General features: G+C 41.4%; 1 protein-coding gene across 3 annotated transcripts in view; it reads left to right on the top strand.

The window, feature by feature from the left end:
* The window catches only part of DIAPH2 (diaphanous related formin 2), a 172,128-nt gene that overhangs the window by 29,403 nt on the left and 127,786 nt on the right, over positions 1-14,939 (top strand). For all 3 annotated transcript variants that reach the window (XM_071442165.1, XM_071442164.1, XM_071442163.1), the window contains 9 exons: positions 7-118; positions 2,405-2,515; positions 3,680-3,798; positions 4,731-4,847; positions 5,391-5,509; positions 5,798-5,862; positions 6,481-6,585; positions 8,226-8,870; positions 11,543-11,657. In XM_071442165.1, coding sequence (XP_071298266.1) covers positions 7-118; positions 2,405-2,515; positions 3,680-3,798; positions 4,731-4,847; positions 5,391-5,509; positions 5,798-5,862; positions 6,481-6,585; positions 8,226-8,870; positions 11,543-11,657 — 1,508 coding nt within the window. The remainder of the gene's footprint in view (positions 1-6; positions 119-2,404; positions 2,516-3,679; positions 3,799-4,730; positions 4,848-5,390; positions 5,510-5,797; positions 5,863-6,480; positions 6,586-8,225; positions 8,871-11,542; positions 11,658-14,939) is intronic.

Raw genomic sequence — 14,939 nt, 5'->3', positions numbered from 1 at the left:
TCTTAGCCTGGACAAGCTTTTAGGTGCTATAACCACTGCTGCTGAGAGGCACAACAGGGAGGAACGATTCTCCCAGATCGTGGAGGGCTTGGAGAACCACGAGTTCATCCAGCTGCAGGTGAGTTTGTGTGTGTCCTTCAGTGAAAGGCTGAACACTGCCTATGGCTTGGTGATCCCTGATTCACACACACCTTTTAGTGCTTTCATCAGTAAAAGAGGAGAAATACACACCACTGGCCTGCTGGTACTAGATTTTCTACTTGTTAGTGGGGGGAGCCCAAGGAACTCGCTTCTTGTCCCAAAAATAGGATTAAGAAATCTTGACCTGCCTAAAGAGAGTGATTAGTGATATTTCTTTCTTGGATGCCAGGTGTAATGTTCAGGTAATGTATCTGGTCCCAGTGCTGGTACTTTAGGCAGCAGTACCTGTGGCCTCTCAAATATTCAGATATATGCTAATTATGGCAGCTGTGGCGTGGGGTGTGCCCATTTTTGGCAGGGTTCCTTTTGGGATGAGTGGAGTGCAGCAGGATATTATTGGTACTTTTGGCAACAAGGACTCTGCATTCCTTGCTGTGTGTGTTCAATATGTGCCATTCACCAGCCACCAGTGCCTCTCTGAGGGTAACCTTTCCAAACTACTTTCAAAATTATTTTTATAAAATAATAAAATCATCTGCGCCAGTGGTTTTTACTGTCATGACTTAGATCATGTTCATTGCTGCATATGTGTCCATGAATAGAGGATTTTTGTGCTCTGTGGGCACCAGAGTTTTGGTTGGCATTAAGATGTGAGCATTTTTTAGTTGGGATTGGTTGGGTTTTCTTGGTACTGCCATTTTTGCATAGAGGCCAAGTGGCTGAATATCCTAATAAGGGATGACTTTGACTTATGGCCTTCTCATTATACAGTAATTATGCACATTTTGTACTAAAATTTATTTTTCAGCTACCTTGGCTGAAAGATATGGAAAAATACAGGCAGAGCAGGTATCCTTGGGATGCCTTTTTCCAGTCTTGGCTCAAATCCACATCAGCTGTAGCTGCCTTAATGCTGTGTTTACCATCAGCACCTCTTGTTTCAGAGCTGATGAGTTAATGATGGCCAATAAGTGTCTATAAATGACATTCTAATCTTAATAGTGCTATCACTGGAGAATTCATTCTGGAGTTGTCTCCCACTCCATGACCTTGTTGATTTAAGGCAAACAGCAGCCACCACCCCCATTCCTGCCAGCCTCCCTCCCAAAGCTCACTGATACCTCAGTGAAGGCACAACTGCAAGACTCATTACCGTGCTTCTGACAAAATCCTTCTTTGCTGGGAATGTATTAGCACAAGCCATTAAGGCAGAGTCTCTCTGGCAGAAGCAATCAGAGCAGATGGCACCTCTTCTCTCTATTAATTTCAGATTGGACATGTGCTTTGGCTTGTTAAGTCATGTCATAGTAGTAAAATAACAAGAATCATTCAAGCAAGCATGATGATACTGCATTATCTGAAGATGCAGCTCTATCAAGAGAGTGCCTTTGAAAGGGTGTTTTAATAGAAATTTGAGACTCCATAAGGTGTTCTATTAGAGCTAAATAGTGAATGTAATTAAAACAGGAAGGTGCTTTTTATCTGATTTTTTTTCCTCTGCAGCTATTGATTTTTTTTGTCCTACTCTAAAGCTACTTCTATTTGCAGTTAACATCTTTTACCAAACTTGCTATTTCCCTTGAGTCCCATTTTAGTCTTTTAATGTGGATCAGCACTTTTGGTGTTGTGTTGTTGTCTACCTGTTTTCAAATAAATCAATTCAAGTGCACAGCTGTTCAATTAAAGCATTAGCCACTACCCTGAGACCAGGCATTTTGCACAAGTGCTCTGCAGGAATGGCAAAAACACCTGGTGATGTGGCTAATTTGGGTATGGGTATTTATTGGGTGGTTTTTAAGTTGTTAGTTGTTGTAGAAACAGTTTGCTTTCCAACTGGTGGATGCTGAGGAGAAACAGAAGGAGGTACAATGGGCACCTTCAGTTTGGGAGTAACTAGGGCATGATTTTAGGGTGGGGAGGCCCCTGGCAGTGTCCCAGGCCAGGCTGGACAGGGCTTGGGGCACCCTGGCACAGTGGAAGGTGTCTCTGCCATAGCAGGGGTGGCACTGAGTGGGTTTTGAGGTCCCTTCCAGCTCAATCCAGTCCATGACACGATTCTGATTCTGTAATGATCATTCTTGTGGTGCTCTTTTGATACAGTGGAAACATCCTGATATAGAAACAGAGCAGTATTTGATGCTGCTAAAATAAACCCAAGTGTTGCATGTGTGCTGCATAATAAATAATTTCCATCTCTGGTTTTATAGTTCAACTGAAGGAGTGACTGAAGGTATTGATTTGCATTCTGTGTTCCTGGTTGCAGGTGGCATGTATGCAGCTCATCAATGCCCTTGTCACATCTCCTGACGACCTCGACTTCAGGATACACTTGAGAAATGAGTTTTTACGTTGTGGCCTGAAGAAAATATTGCCTGTAAGTCCTTTGTATCCAGGAGCTGGTCACTGTCTACTGTGGATGCTGAAGATAACCTGAGTGTTTAACCAGGACAGCAGATGGGAAGGATTTGGGGCTGCAGAGGGTCAGATTATCAACCCAAATCTGCTCTCAGCCTGCAGAGTTACAAATTCAGATTCTCATGAGCTGAAGAATAGTAGCTGAAACAAGTCAATATATTAGAAATTAAATGAGGGTAGCCAAATGCTGCATAATGAGCTCAAAGCACACGCAGTGAATGTGAATCTGGCTGTGGCACCAATCTTGGATTAACTTTTTGTATATGCTGTTCCTGTTGTTTTCTGTGAAATCTGTTTTTTTTTAATCTGCCTGCTGAGAATGCATTGGGACATTTTAAGGAAAAATCAAATCAGAAATTCATTCTGAGACTGCATGTCTGTGTTCATGCAGCTGCACAGACAGGAATATTTCTGACTTGGGGAGAGATTTGTAACTCTGAGCCAAGGAACCATTCTGATGCTTACATCAAAAATAGGTGTATTTAAGGTACTCATCATTTTCTTGCAAAAGATGAGAGAAATTATAGTACCTGCTTATATTTGTCTGAAACAGAGTTTATTCTGCTATGACTTTTAAGATATGAAATTTCAAATTGTCAATTTGTCAGGAACAAAAACTTCCATTTTTGGCTCATTCAGCCTTGAGACACTTTCTGATGTGTGATGTTATTTTTTCTTAGGTTTATTTTTAGGTTTATATCATATAGATAGATTAATAAGATCTAGTGACTTTATTTGCTATGGAACATCTGAACAAATCTTTTTACACTTGTTTAAACTTCTTAAGCTCATGTCAATTAATGTTTTGAAATATACCTATTGTGGTTTTTGAATGGAATTCTGACATTAACAAGCAGGAACTGCTATGTCCCATTGAGAGGAATGGATTCAACTGGAAGTCTTGTTGTCTATTCTGTAGCCCATACCTGCTCTGTGAGCTGATGTTTTGCCTTGAGTTTTTCTCAGTTGAATCATTATAGCAAATAAGCCCAGGCACTGAGTTGAAACTTGCTGCTGTTCTAAAGGTTAATGTCTTTTATTTCATCATGATGCAGTCCTTCAAGGGGGGGAATTCTTGCTTTAAAAAAGGAAAAAATAAGATATACTCTACCTTGAAAAACAGGCCTTGAAAGATAAGGAAAATGACGAGCTTGATATTCAGCTGAGGGTGTTTGATGAGAACAAAGATGAAGACCACTTTGAACTGTCACATCGTCTCAATGACATCAAAGCTGAAATGGAATATCCTTTAAGGAAATGCTGTTCTAACTTGTGTTGTTTCAGAACTTTATTAAATGGAAATTACAGTACTCTATGTGCAGGTTATTTGTCTCAGTTGTATGTCTTACCAGGGGCTTTGTCAAGCAGATTTCTCTCCAGTCGCTTTTTTTGTTGGAAAATATTTGGATAATTAGTGCTTAAATTTGCATGTCAAATGTAAGTCATTGGGAACTGAATTAATTTTTCATAAATAACATTTATTAAGCTAAACTCTGTCTCATAATACATGAAGAGATAAAATTATACCCGTGGAAGATCATAAGTTAGAAGAAAAATGAGTTTTGATAATAAAAAGAACAAAATTTCCTGTAGGTTCTGAAGCACTACAGATGTGTGCCTTTTCTAGCTGTGAAGGAGCAGGGAATTTCAAGTTACCTAAGTTCAGAATGGCTGCTTGCAGGTTTCAGGAGGAAGCAGAGGGAGGTAGAGGCCATCAGTGGGAGGACTGTAAAATCCCCTGGAATGTTGTTGCTGTGCAGAACAGGGAATTCCAAGTGAGGGTCATCTCTAGGAAATGAAAAAGATTGACCAGTGTGTGTTTGCCAACAGCCTGGCTGAGCTCAGAGTGGAGACCAAGCTTTGTGTGAAATGTTCTTACAGGCTTCCAAAACACAAGGTGTATACATGATTGTTCTGATTGATAATGAAACATGTCCTAATTGATAAACAGGGACAGAAATTTTGTGCACAATCTTAGTGGAGAAATAATATTTACTGCTGAGGATAGGAGCTCAAAGTGTGGAGGGGTTTTACTTGAACCCTATGGGAAATGGCTGGGGAGCTGTGTTAGGCTGGGGTGGCTCTTCTGACTGCAGTGGGGTCTTTCTGGCTTTTGTTTGTTTTTAAAATTTTGGTTTTTTTAAGTGCTGCTGTTTTCTTAACAATGTTTGCACTGATGTGAGCGAAGTATTTCACCTGCTGTACAATATGGTGAAAGACACTTCTTCTGAAAATTACTTCTTGTCAATTCTCCAACATTTCCTCCTGATCAGGAATGATTACTACGTCCGGTGAGTGCCAGCTGCCAGCCTGGGGCTCTTGGGGGGAGTAGGGGCAAGAATAGAAATAAAGACCCTGGTAAACTGAGGAACTCATGCCTAAAAAGCCACCCTTTGAGGCTGATGTGTTATTTATCTTTTTGCTCCGTGTTGGTATTAAAAAGGTCTTGGTAAATATAATTGTGTTTATTTCAAAGACTTGAAGCTTAGTTCAACACCCTCATCCCAAAAACCTCTTATTTGTTGGGCACTGTTTCTTTACTCAAGTTTGATATATTCATTGCTTCAAAGAACATGGAAGCTGTACAAATGAGAATTGAAAATACTCCCACGTGCCTTGGATCACACGTTTCAGTGGGAGCTTCTCCCATGTGCAGCACGGTGTCATAGCAAGGTCAAGGCATCACATCCCAAATATTTACCAATAACAGTTGGAACTTGATGCTTCTTCTGGCACTTGTAGAATTCAGATATTAGGTGTTAGTTGCCCCCTTTTCCCAACTGCTTTAAGTCTTGTTCATGTTCTTATTGTCTTGTAAATGTTTCCTGTTTCAGACCTCAGTATTACAAGATCATAGAAGAATGTGTGTCACAGATAGTGCTGCACTGCAGTGGCACAGACCCAGATTTTAAATACAGAGGAAGGATGGACATCAATTTTACACACCTTGTTGGTTTGTACTCTTTAAGCAGTTTTACCTTATTTTTCTTTGTGTTCTTCTCTCTGTTCTTACACTGGCTGGGAATTTTGTCAGTGTTCTGGAAATATGCATGTAAGCTACAGGTGTGCTTGTGGAGTACCAGCCCAAATGCTGTGGCCTTTAATGAAATGAGACAGGGTCAAAAAAATCAAGTGCCTGTTGCTTTTGTGTCATGGGCTCACAGGGTAATGATGGTTGGAAGCACCTCAGAGCTGTGGCATGTTTGACTTGACTTGTGTGTTGTCTTTTATTCAATTCTAGATGCCTGTGTAGACAAAGCTAAAGTAGAAGAGAGTGAAAAGAAAGCAGCAGAATTTTCCAGGAAGGTAAGTCCTGCTCACGGTGACAGGAGCACAGTCAGCTTGTTTCTCAGCTGAAACTGGGAAATAGTGGCTCTCAAAATTACACTTGTTGCTCTCCTGTCCTGAAATAGTCATAATTAAACAAATTAAGTGCAGATATATGTTTAAAAAAAAGGAATGAATGTGCTATATTAGCAGCAGTACTACTGAGGTTCAGGTGTTATGGAGGTGTGTATTGAAACAATTCCAAATTTTGGTATTTTTTGCTGATCTGGTCTAAGTAGGCATTTTCAGGCCAATGGCAGAACGTGTTCTTGAACATGATGATTGCAGGTTTAATTTTAATGAATTTAAGCTTGCTGCAATAGATGTGTACTCCAGTTTGGTTTGAGAAGTCTGCAGTGTTCTCTCAGAGGGAAGAACCTGACCTGAGTAGCTGGACCTGGGTGGTTCTGTCATTGACTTAGTGATGGAAGAAACTGTGGTGCTAAAAGTGAACATGTTAGATAGAAAAATTCTGCTAAAAGGATTAAAATTGCATAATTGCTCCAGCTCTGATGTTGTTCAAAGAATTCCTGCCAGTGTAGGCTCTGGTGTGGCCATAACTGGACCAACTCTGCTGTGCTGGTTCAATCTTTACAGTTTGATGAGGAGTTCACAGCTCGACAAGAGGCACAAGCAGAGCTGCAGAAACGAGAGGAGAAAATCAAAGAACTTGAATCAGAAGTCAAACAGCTCCGGACCCAGGTAATAAACAAATATCACATCAAGTTCCACAGCTGGGTGGGTTTTTTTGAGGAGAAGTTGAAAAGAAATTGCCCCAGAGTACCTTGTCTGTCTGGAGTTTGGAATCCTGGTAAAGGTGTGTTGATTTGTTTGGCAGCCAGCATAACTTACTAAGGGTAGTTAATGGAGGTAAGATTTTACAAATAGTAGTATGTGCAACCTGTCACAGGTACCTGCTTCATTGAGAAAAAATGTTCCTTACACTACAAAAATCTAGCATCCAGCCTGATTACTTTTCCCTGCAGGTGTTTATGCTTTCACATTACTGCTTCAGTATGTTTTGCAGAAAGTTTTGGTTTTGGAAGTGTTTATTTTTAAAGCCTTTTGGTTTTATAGATATTTTTTACTCTTACACTTTTATATAAGCCTTTTTTATTTTTTACACCAGCTTTATGTTTTAGACAGGAGCTTTATGTTTTAGACAGATCATTTATACCTTTTAGGAACTAACAGATATGATGATTTAGTGCTTTTGCCTCAGTCTGGCTTATTTTGTACTCCTTCAATGCTAGGCAAGGTCTGCCTGTTGTCTTTTTGTCTTTATTTTTTTTCTGCCTTAAAGCTTGTGATCTCATTTCCTATTTGGGCACTAAGGTGGAGACCCAAACACTCCTGTTCTTACTTCCTTCTTGCCAATTTTCATGTTTGTTACAAATTCCTACAAGCCAGTGTTCCACTGAAATGTGACAAATGCTTTAATGAGTTCTCCAGCAATTGTTGCATTATAACTTGTGAGCAAAGAAAAACATTGTGCCTTGTGCAAAGTAAAGAATGTACTTTTCGTCTAATTAATTGTTAATCCTGTTTTATTGATTCTACCACAGTTCAGATTATCCAGACGTGACAGGGCATTCACAGTATTGCTGACCACTGGTTAATTAACCATGTAATTCTGGTATCTGTTCCCTTTTCTGGTGTTAAGCTCCCCACAGAATATGATGACACTTATTTTTAGCTGCACTCACCCCTCTGATGGTTGGACATGCTGCTCTTTCTCTTCCTTATTAATTAGTAAGAACTTACTAGAATGGGTATTGTGATTGCTCTGTCCTCCTCTCACCAAAGAAGCGCTCTCAGACAGATCCAAAAGACAGCAGAACAGGTTGTTGCACACCCTTCACCCCTCCAGATGTCAGAATAGCTCTGAGCAGCTGTGGTCCTGTGACCTCTTCCACTGCACCAGCTGCTGCACTGATTGCTGGGGAGAATCTCCCAGCAGCAGATGAGTGCTGTTAAAATTCACCGTGGTTATTCTCATCTCTGATGCCCCGGCTTGCCGGGCTGTCCTAAGTGGGATAAATGTTTTGTGCATTGGTAAGAAATAAAATGCTGTTCTGTTCACTTAAATGTTACTGCTACTATTAAATTTTCTTTAAAATTGAAACAATTTGTTTTTATAAAAATGCTAGGTTATTCAGTTTACTTGGCAGCTTTATGGTACGTGGGATAATCTATTGTTATTGTTTCTCATTTAAATAGGAGAACATTTGCATTTCTCACTTTCTTGAGATGCAGCTGCCTAAAACCCATCCTGGTTGGTTCAGCTTTCCATCCAAGTGCCTCCTGTCACTGATGAAGGGAATTCCTCTGCTCTGTTCCAGGGTCCAGGCCTGACAGAAGCCCCAGCAATGCCTCCAGCCCACCCCAGTGAGAACGTCCCACCATCTCCAGCACCTTCAGTCCCTGCTGGAGCCATCCCTCCTCCTCCTCCCCTCCCTGGTGCAGAAGCAATTCCTCCTCCTCCTCCATTACCCGGTGGAGTAACAATTCCTCCACCACCTCCCCTGCCTGGTGGAGTAACAATTCCTCCACCACCTCCCCTGCCTGGTGGAGTAACAATTCCCCCACCACCTCCCTTGCCAGGTGGAGCAGTAATTCCCCCACCACCTCCTTTGCCAGGTGGAGCACCAATTCCTCCCCCTCCTCCATTACCTGGTACATCCCTTCCTCCACCTCCTCCTCCTCTGCCCGGTGCAGTCATCCCACCTCCCCCTCCTCTACCTGGAGGAGTAGGGCCTCCTCCTCCTCCTCCTCTACCTGGGGGAGCAGGGCCTCCTCCTCCTCCTCCTCCTCTGCCCGGGGGAGCAATCCCTCCCCCGCCGCCTTTTGGGGGGCCCCCAATGCCTCCCCCCCTGGGAGGGGCTCCCTTTGCTCCCTTCCCGATGGTGCCAGCACTGCCCCATGGGATGAAGGAGAAGAAGAAGTATAAGCTGGAAGTCTCCATGAAGAGAATCAACTGGTCCAAGGTACGCCAGAGGTGTGGGGGTGATGTTCCTTCCCCTCCTGTACTGCACTGATAGCCTTGGTACCAGGTACTGATGGGTTTTTAAATCTCATTCATCTTGGCAGAGCTCATTGTTGTGCCCAGTGTCCCAGGAAGACAGCCTAATTCCAGTCCTTGTTGTGCCCAGAGTGTCCCAGGAAGGCAGCCTAATTCCAGTCCCTGTTGTGCCCAGTGTCCCAGGAAGGCAGCCTAATTCCAGTCCCTGTTGTGCCCAGTGTCCCAGGAAGGCAGCCTAATTCCAGTCCTTGTTGTGTCCCAGGAAGTGTCCCAGGAAGGCAGCCTAATTCCAGTCCTTGTTGTGCCAGTGTCCCAGGAAGGCAGCCTAATTCCAGTCCTTGTGCCCAGAGTGTCCCAGGAAGGCAGCCTAATTCCAGGGCCTTGTCTCAGCTGCAGTGAACATCCAGAGCAGCTTTGCATCAAGTTGAATATAAATACACAGCTATCTCCACACTGTTTTAAAGTAGCTTTCACACATACCTAGCAAAGCAAACCAAATGAAGCTTTTTAAATTCGTGATGTTTGATGTTGCTGTGAGTTCAGAGATTGCTGATACCAGGTCTTAGCGTTACTTGTTGATTATTTATCCCAGATATTTATTGTTCTCAATCAGTGATGTGCTGGAGCAGGGCTGTGGCCACTGGGAGGAGCCATGGGACTGCTCAAGGGAAGGGTTTGGGCATCATGAGCTTCTAGTGTCTTAGCTTGATTGTGTTTAATCACATTTCATTTTTAAAACCATCTTAGAATCTAAGCATTACTTGGGCAGTAAAGTGCAAGCACAATCTGATTTGGAGGCAAACCCTTAAAGCAGTTCCCAGTTATTCCTTGGCTCTCAGTATATCCAGTCCCCCTAACAGGAGAAGTTGTACAAACATCCAGGTGTGTGCTGGGGTGTGTTGTTTTAAAACCCCTTTTTGATCAGTGTAGCCACTGCTCCTTCCATATAAAGGAAATTAATGTAGAGTGTTCGATAATCTGATCTGTTATCAAGACTAAATCATTGCATCCTAAAGTTGTGGTTGGCAGTTTTTTAGTGGTTTAAAATATGATAGATATGTTGATGTTTGGTGTAGGAAAAAGTACCAAAATCACTCAATCATCATCAAGGCAAATGAAAGGACTTTTATATATTCCATGCTGTGTGGTTCCTGTAAATTCTGAGTAGTCAAAAGGCTTTGAGGTAACAAAACAGCAGAATAATCCCACCAGCCTTGGAGGAGGAATCCAGAAGGTTGAGAGAGAGCCTGTGTGGAAATGTGTGGCATGCAAATTTATAGTTTCTTTTGGCAGAAGGATTAATGCTTCAGTGATTTCAAATGATTTCAAAATATTTGGAGATGTGCTCAAACAATCTGAAAGTGTATCTGGTGGCCACAGTTTAAAAACAGGCTTTCAATATTTAACTAGACTGATATTGAACAGCCTGCCATGTTTTTAGAGTATTAGTTTAAATAAATTTTAGAATCAGTTGGAAAATCTTTACTTTTTCTGTAATTCTGATAAAATAATTGCATAAAAGGATAAGTGATCCTTCCCTTCTTCATTGTGGGAGGAGGAATGAAATGTCTTGGGGAGAAAGGACTGGATCAGGATGCACTGCAGGAGTTGTGTAACTGTGGGACATAGACTGCTGTCCTGTAAGCACAGAGAAAAGCAAGCTTTTATTTTATAACACATATTGGTAATTGCAGCCAATTTCATTGTGATCAGTTCCATTGGGGAGTTTGCAGGAATAATTTCTGAAGTGTCTGTGTGAACACTGGCTGTGACAATGGGAAGGAACTGCAGATGGACGCTTTGCTAAAGTGCTCTGGGAACGGTGCCAGAGATCCCTGCCTGCTGAGAAAGTGCAAAGTCTGTTTGATCATCACTTTTAAGGAGCCATCATTTGAGGAATAAAATTCTTACTGTTTAATTTAGTCCCTTTTGCTGTAACTGTCTTCCCCATTAGTGTTGGATTAAGGTAGTTTTTTTAAAATGTCTTCCCTGGAGCTGCTGGTAAAGCAGGGCTGAAAGATGGAGGCCCAGGTTGTTGCAGGGAAATGCAGTATTGCTAAATTCCCTGCATATCATCTTGAAGTTAAATAGCCCTTGGAAATGATTTTCATCTAAACAAATTTATAAACAATAATTAATAACATGCTCAAAGCTGTTGGAGGAATGTATTTTGAAAACAGAGCACCAATTCTGAGTCATACATGAAGAGTCAAGTTGTCTTTCAGCTTCTGTATTTCAGAGCTTTTCCTTGTTTTAGTACAGCCAGCAGAGAGTTCAGCCTCAGTCTCTGCAAGGTCCCCATGGCCAGGTCATTGCCTGGCACCTTGTTCCACACAGTTCTCAGGTAGCAGGGAAAAGAGTTTGGGAAGTCTCTAGAAAGGCATCAAGAGAGAGCTAGAACACTGTCAGAGACAGCTGCTGTTGTTAGTTCTGTTTGGAAAACTTGCTGAGAGGGGGAAGTACCAAAAAGCCCATTTGTGGCTCAGCTCACCATCCCTGTGCAGGAACAGCAGGGGGAGAACATTCCAGAACGGGGCTGAACTTCCTCAGCCCAATTCTCACAGAGGTGCTGCAGCATTTGTTTTACCTTGGCTGGTGAAAACACTCCTGACTCTGGAGATGCTGTTTTTCTTGCAGATCGAGCCTCAAGAAATAGGAGAAAACAGCTTTTGGGTAAAAGCTGAAGAAGATAAATTTGAAGACCCGGAGCTGTTTGCAAAATTGGCACTTACCTTTGGAACCCAAATGAAAGGTACATTCTTTGCTCTTTATTGTGCTTTTATTAAGTTTAAAACTGTGTAATGGCAGTTTCTTTTATGCTTTGTGCAATACCATGGAATTCATTTGATGGTTTTATAGCAGGGAGATGATTTAAAACATATATTAAGCATAACACTATTACAGGAATTGCTCCCCCTTCACTTTACAGCATGAGGGGAGGAACCTTTTTTGCAATAATACCTTTTAAAAGTGCACTGTATGTTGCAGACAGATGTGAGTTTTCTTTTAATGGAATTATAATTAAATTTAAATTTTTGATCCTGAGATCATGTTTATTTGCATTATTATTCCTAGCTGAGAATTTCTGGAATAAGAACAGCAGTTCTTACTAACACAGTGTTAAAAAAGATGAATTCAGGAAGGGCTCTCAGAGGATTGTAATGAACTATTTCTTGAGTAGATTCCTTGAATTATTTCTCAATGTGTTTTTTGTCTGTGTCCTTTATAAACTTCTTCAAAGAGTTGGTCATGGCTGTGTTTTTCATAAGATAGATTCATATTCCTTTCCATAGTCAGTGAATTTAAACCATTAGAATTCTCTTTTTGCAGCACACCTTGGAAGGGCTTTTTGGTCTAAATGTTCAGCTATTCCATGCAGTAATTCAGAAGCATCATTTGCAGTAATTTATTATTTTTTTCCATGCCCAAGTTGGATTAACTCTTGGTTCCTAGCACTGCAGGGAGGGTAAAATGCTGTGGAGCTGGTCACTTCCTTTGGTGTGGCAGGAAGAGCTTTAAGGGAAGGAATGCCCAGCAGCAGATGACAGAATGAGCCCCTTCTAAATGAAAAGGACAAGCTTCTGCCTTGAGATGAATTCTTGCACCAGAAATCTGAAGAAATGTTTCAGAATTCCTGAAAAGCTTCTTCGTTAAAAATGCTGCAAAAACCCCCTTGGAATGTTGACATAGCTGACAGTTTGCAGTGAGAAGAAATTCTTGTTGACATAGTTGCACAGTTGTAAAACTAGGAACAACAGCAACTCCTCCAATAGCTTGGTGTACTGATAGCCTTGCAGATATTTTCCCTTGTTTTGTTCTCAGTTAATGGCTGTAGAAAACAAGATGCCATATAAAGGATGCACATTACAAATGCTGCTGCACAGTAGTCAGGATGTGAAAATCCGACTTGGCTGGCTCCTGCAGAAAGGCAGAGTTGTCTGTCTGAGTTCAAGGGGATTTTTTAAACTTGAGAACCTACTGGAAGTCAAAAAGACTCTTGGAGCATTTGGTTGCAGCACAGACCCCAAGAATTGCATACCAGAAGCAACTTTTCCTGCAGCTGCCATCTGCAAAGGGAAACATGGAATGATGTTCACTGTTCTTCCTCCCCTTTGTCCTTCAACAGCTCCATGATGTACCAAATACTTAATTCAGGCATCACCTGGGATCACATTTCCCTCTTGCTTTATCCCATTTTCTGAGTACATTACAGGAGAAATACAAATAGAAATGCATGTGATATTCTCTCAGGAGCACAGGCAGCATGTAAAACAAACAAGGGGATGAGTGGAAGCAACCTGACAATTGCCAAAAGCAGTTTGGGTGACTTAGTGTTTACTGGTTTGTATTTTGTGGAATTTTGGAATGCCAGTGGGAATGGTAACTGAAGTAAAAGCAATGGTAGGGTGCACATTTATTAAAAATCTGTGATTCCCTGTAAGTTACAGCATTGAAATTGGATTAAACCTCTGAATGCTGTTCATCATTCTTTGGTACAATGAGAAAAACACTTGGTGAATTTTTCTCATGTAACACAGTTTTGGTTTAGGATACTCCAAACACGTCTCAGTGTTGGCTGTCACTAAGCTGCCAGCTGCCTTGCTGTTTGAGTGCTCTCTGTTTTACAGAAATGCAGCCAGAGCTCGAGGGGTGTGGTACTTCTGGGGAGGAATATTATTATCAAGTTGAACAATAATTTTTGCATGTTATATTATTAATCCAGTGTAGTTGTACATCTCAGGAAACCTGGGCTACTGCTTTTGGATGGAGTTGGGGCTGTGTATGATTTAATTCTGTAGAACGTCTTAAAACCCCCAACAACTGAAATTAAGAGTTTAAAATGCTGGTGTTCTTGTCAAGAACTTACTTAAATCTTTGAAATCATTTCAACAGGTCAGTTTATGGTAAGCACTCTTTTACCAAAGAATGGTTTTGTCCCTTAGCTGATATGAAATGTTCTCTCTGGCCACCAGCAGCAGGGAGAGCAGCAGCAGCACTGCCATCTTCAGTGCTTGCTGGAATATGATGTTAAAAAGCTCCTGTTTAATTTATGGGATGTTAAATCCCATAGAATTGCATGTGAAGTATCTCCTACCAGTGCAGGTAAAGGCTGCAGTGCTGTGACTCTGCAGCCAGGTTGTGACACATCCCATCCTCAGGACTGGGACAAGAGTCAGGGCTGGGCCTGCTGCTCTCCAAATCATTTCTCACTGTTTGATTGATGGTCTAATTGCAAAACACTGCAAAGCAAGTTAATGCCTTCTCCCTAAAGGATCATGTTAATTTCTGCCTCTTGTAATTTAGGTTGTATATTTTGCCAGTCAAGAATGATAGTAGTGCTCTGAAGAAATTAATTATGTGTACAGTAGGTCTGTAAAGGTAGTAATTAGTACATAATAGTCTGTAACTACTGGGATTGTTCCAATACAGAATTCATTATCCATCCAGCTTGCCTCAAGGGAAAACTTCTCCATCAGGGTTCTGTTGCTTTACAATTAGACATTTAAAATACAATTCAACAGTCATTTTCATATGTTTTCAAAACTGAAGCAAGGCCTTAATAGCTGAGTGGTATTTTCCACGTTATGGGAATTTGAGTGGGAAGGGACAAGAGAAAAGACCAACTTCCATTTAAGCTGTGATTGAACAAAACATGAACAAAATGTTCAGGTGTTGATTTTATATGTATAATGTATATAATGTCTAGAATATGTATATAAATAATGTGTATAATGTATATAAAGAATATATGGTAGGTCAGTGCACCATTCAACTTGAAGGAAAATTCTTTGCATTCATTTGCATTTGGGACTTGTAAATACCAAGAGCAGCAATTAGTACTTTTAGAAAATGGCTTTGAATTTGCTATGCTGAGAAGCCCAGATCTAATTCATCAGAGAGCTTCAACATTTGCAAGCTTTCAGTGCATGCAGCTGTGGCCAGATTTCCTGTGAGGCAGCTGCGTTTGTAGGTGTGAGGCAGCAGGACTCGCTCGATGCAGAATCTCTGCTGCTGAGCGTGGCTGTGCTGCACT

This window comes from Agelaius tricolor, unplaced genomic scaffold (genome assembly GCF_023055355.1).
Source record: "Agelaius tricolor isolate 1412-34295 unplaced genomic scaffold, bAgeTri1.0.p SCAF_17, whole genome shotgun sequence".
Lineage (NCBI taxonomy): Eukaryota > Metazoa > Chordata > Aves > Passeriformes > Icteridae > Agelaius > Agelaius tricolor.
Note: the sequence above shows the minus strand (reverse complement) of the source record. Positions and strands in the feature narration are given on the sequence as shown.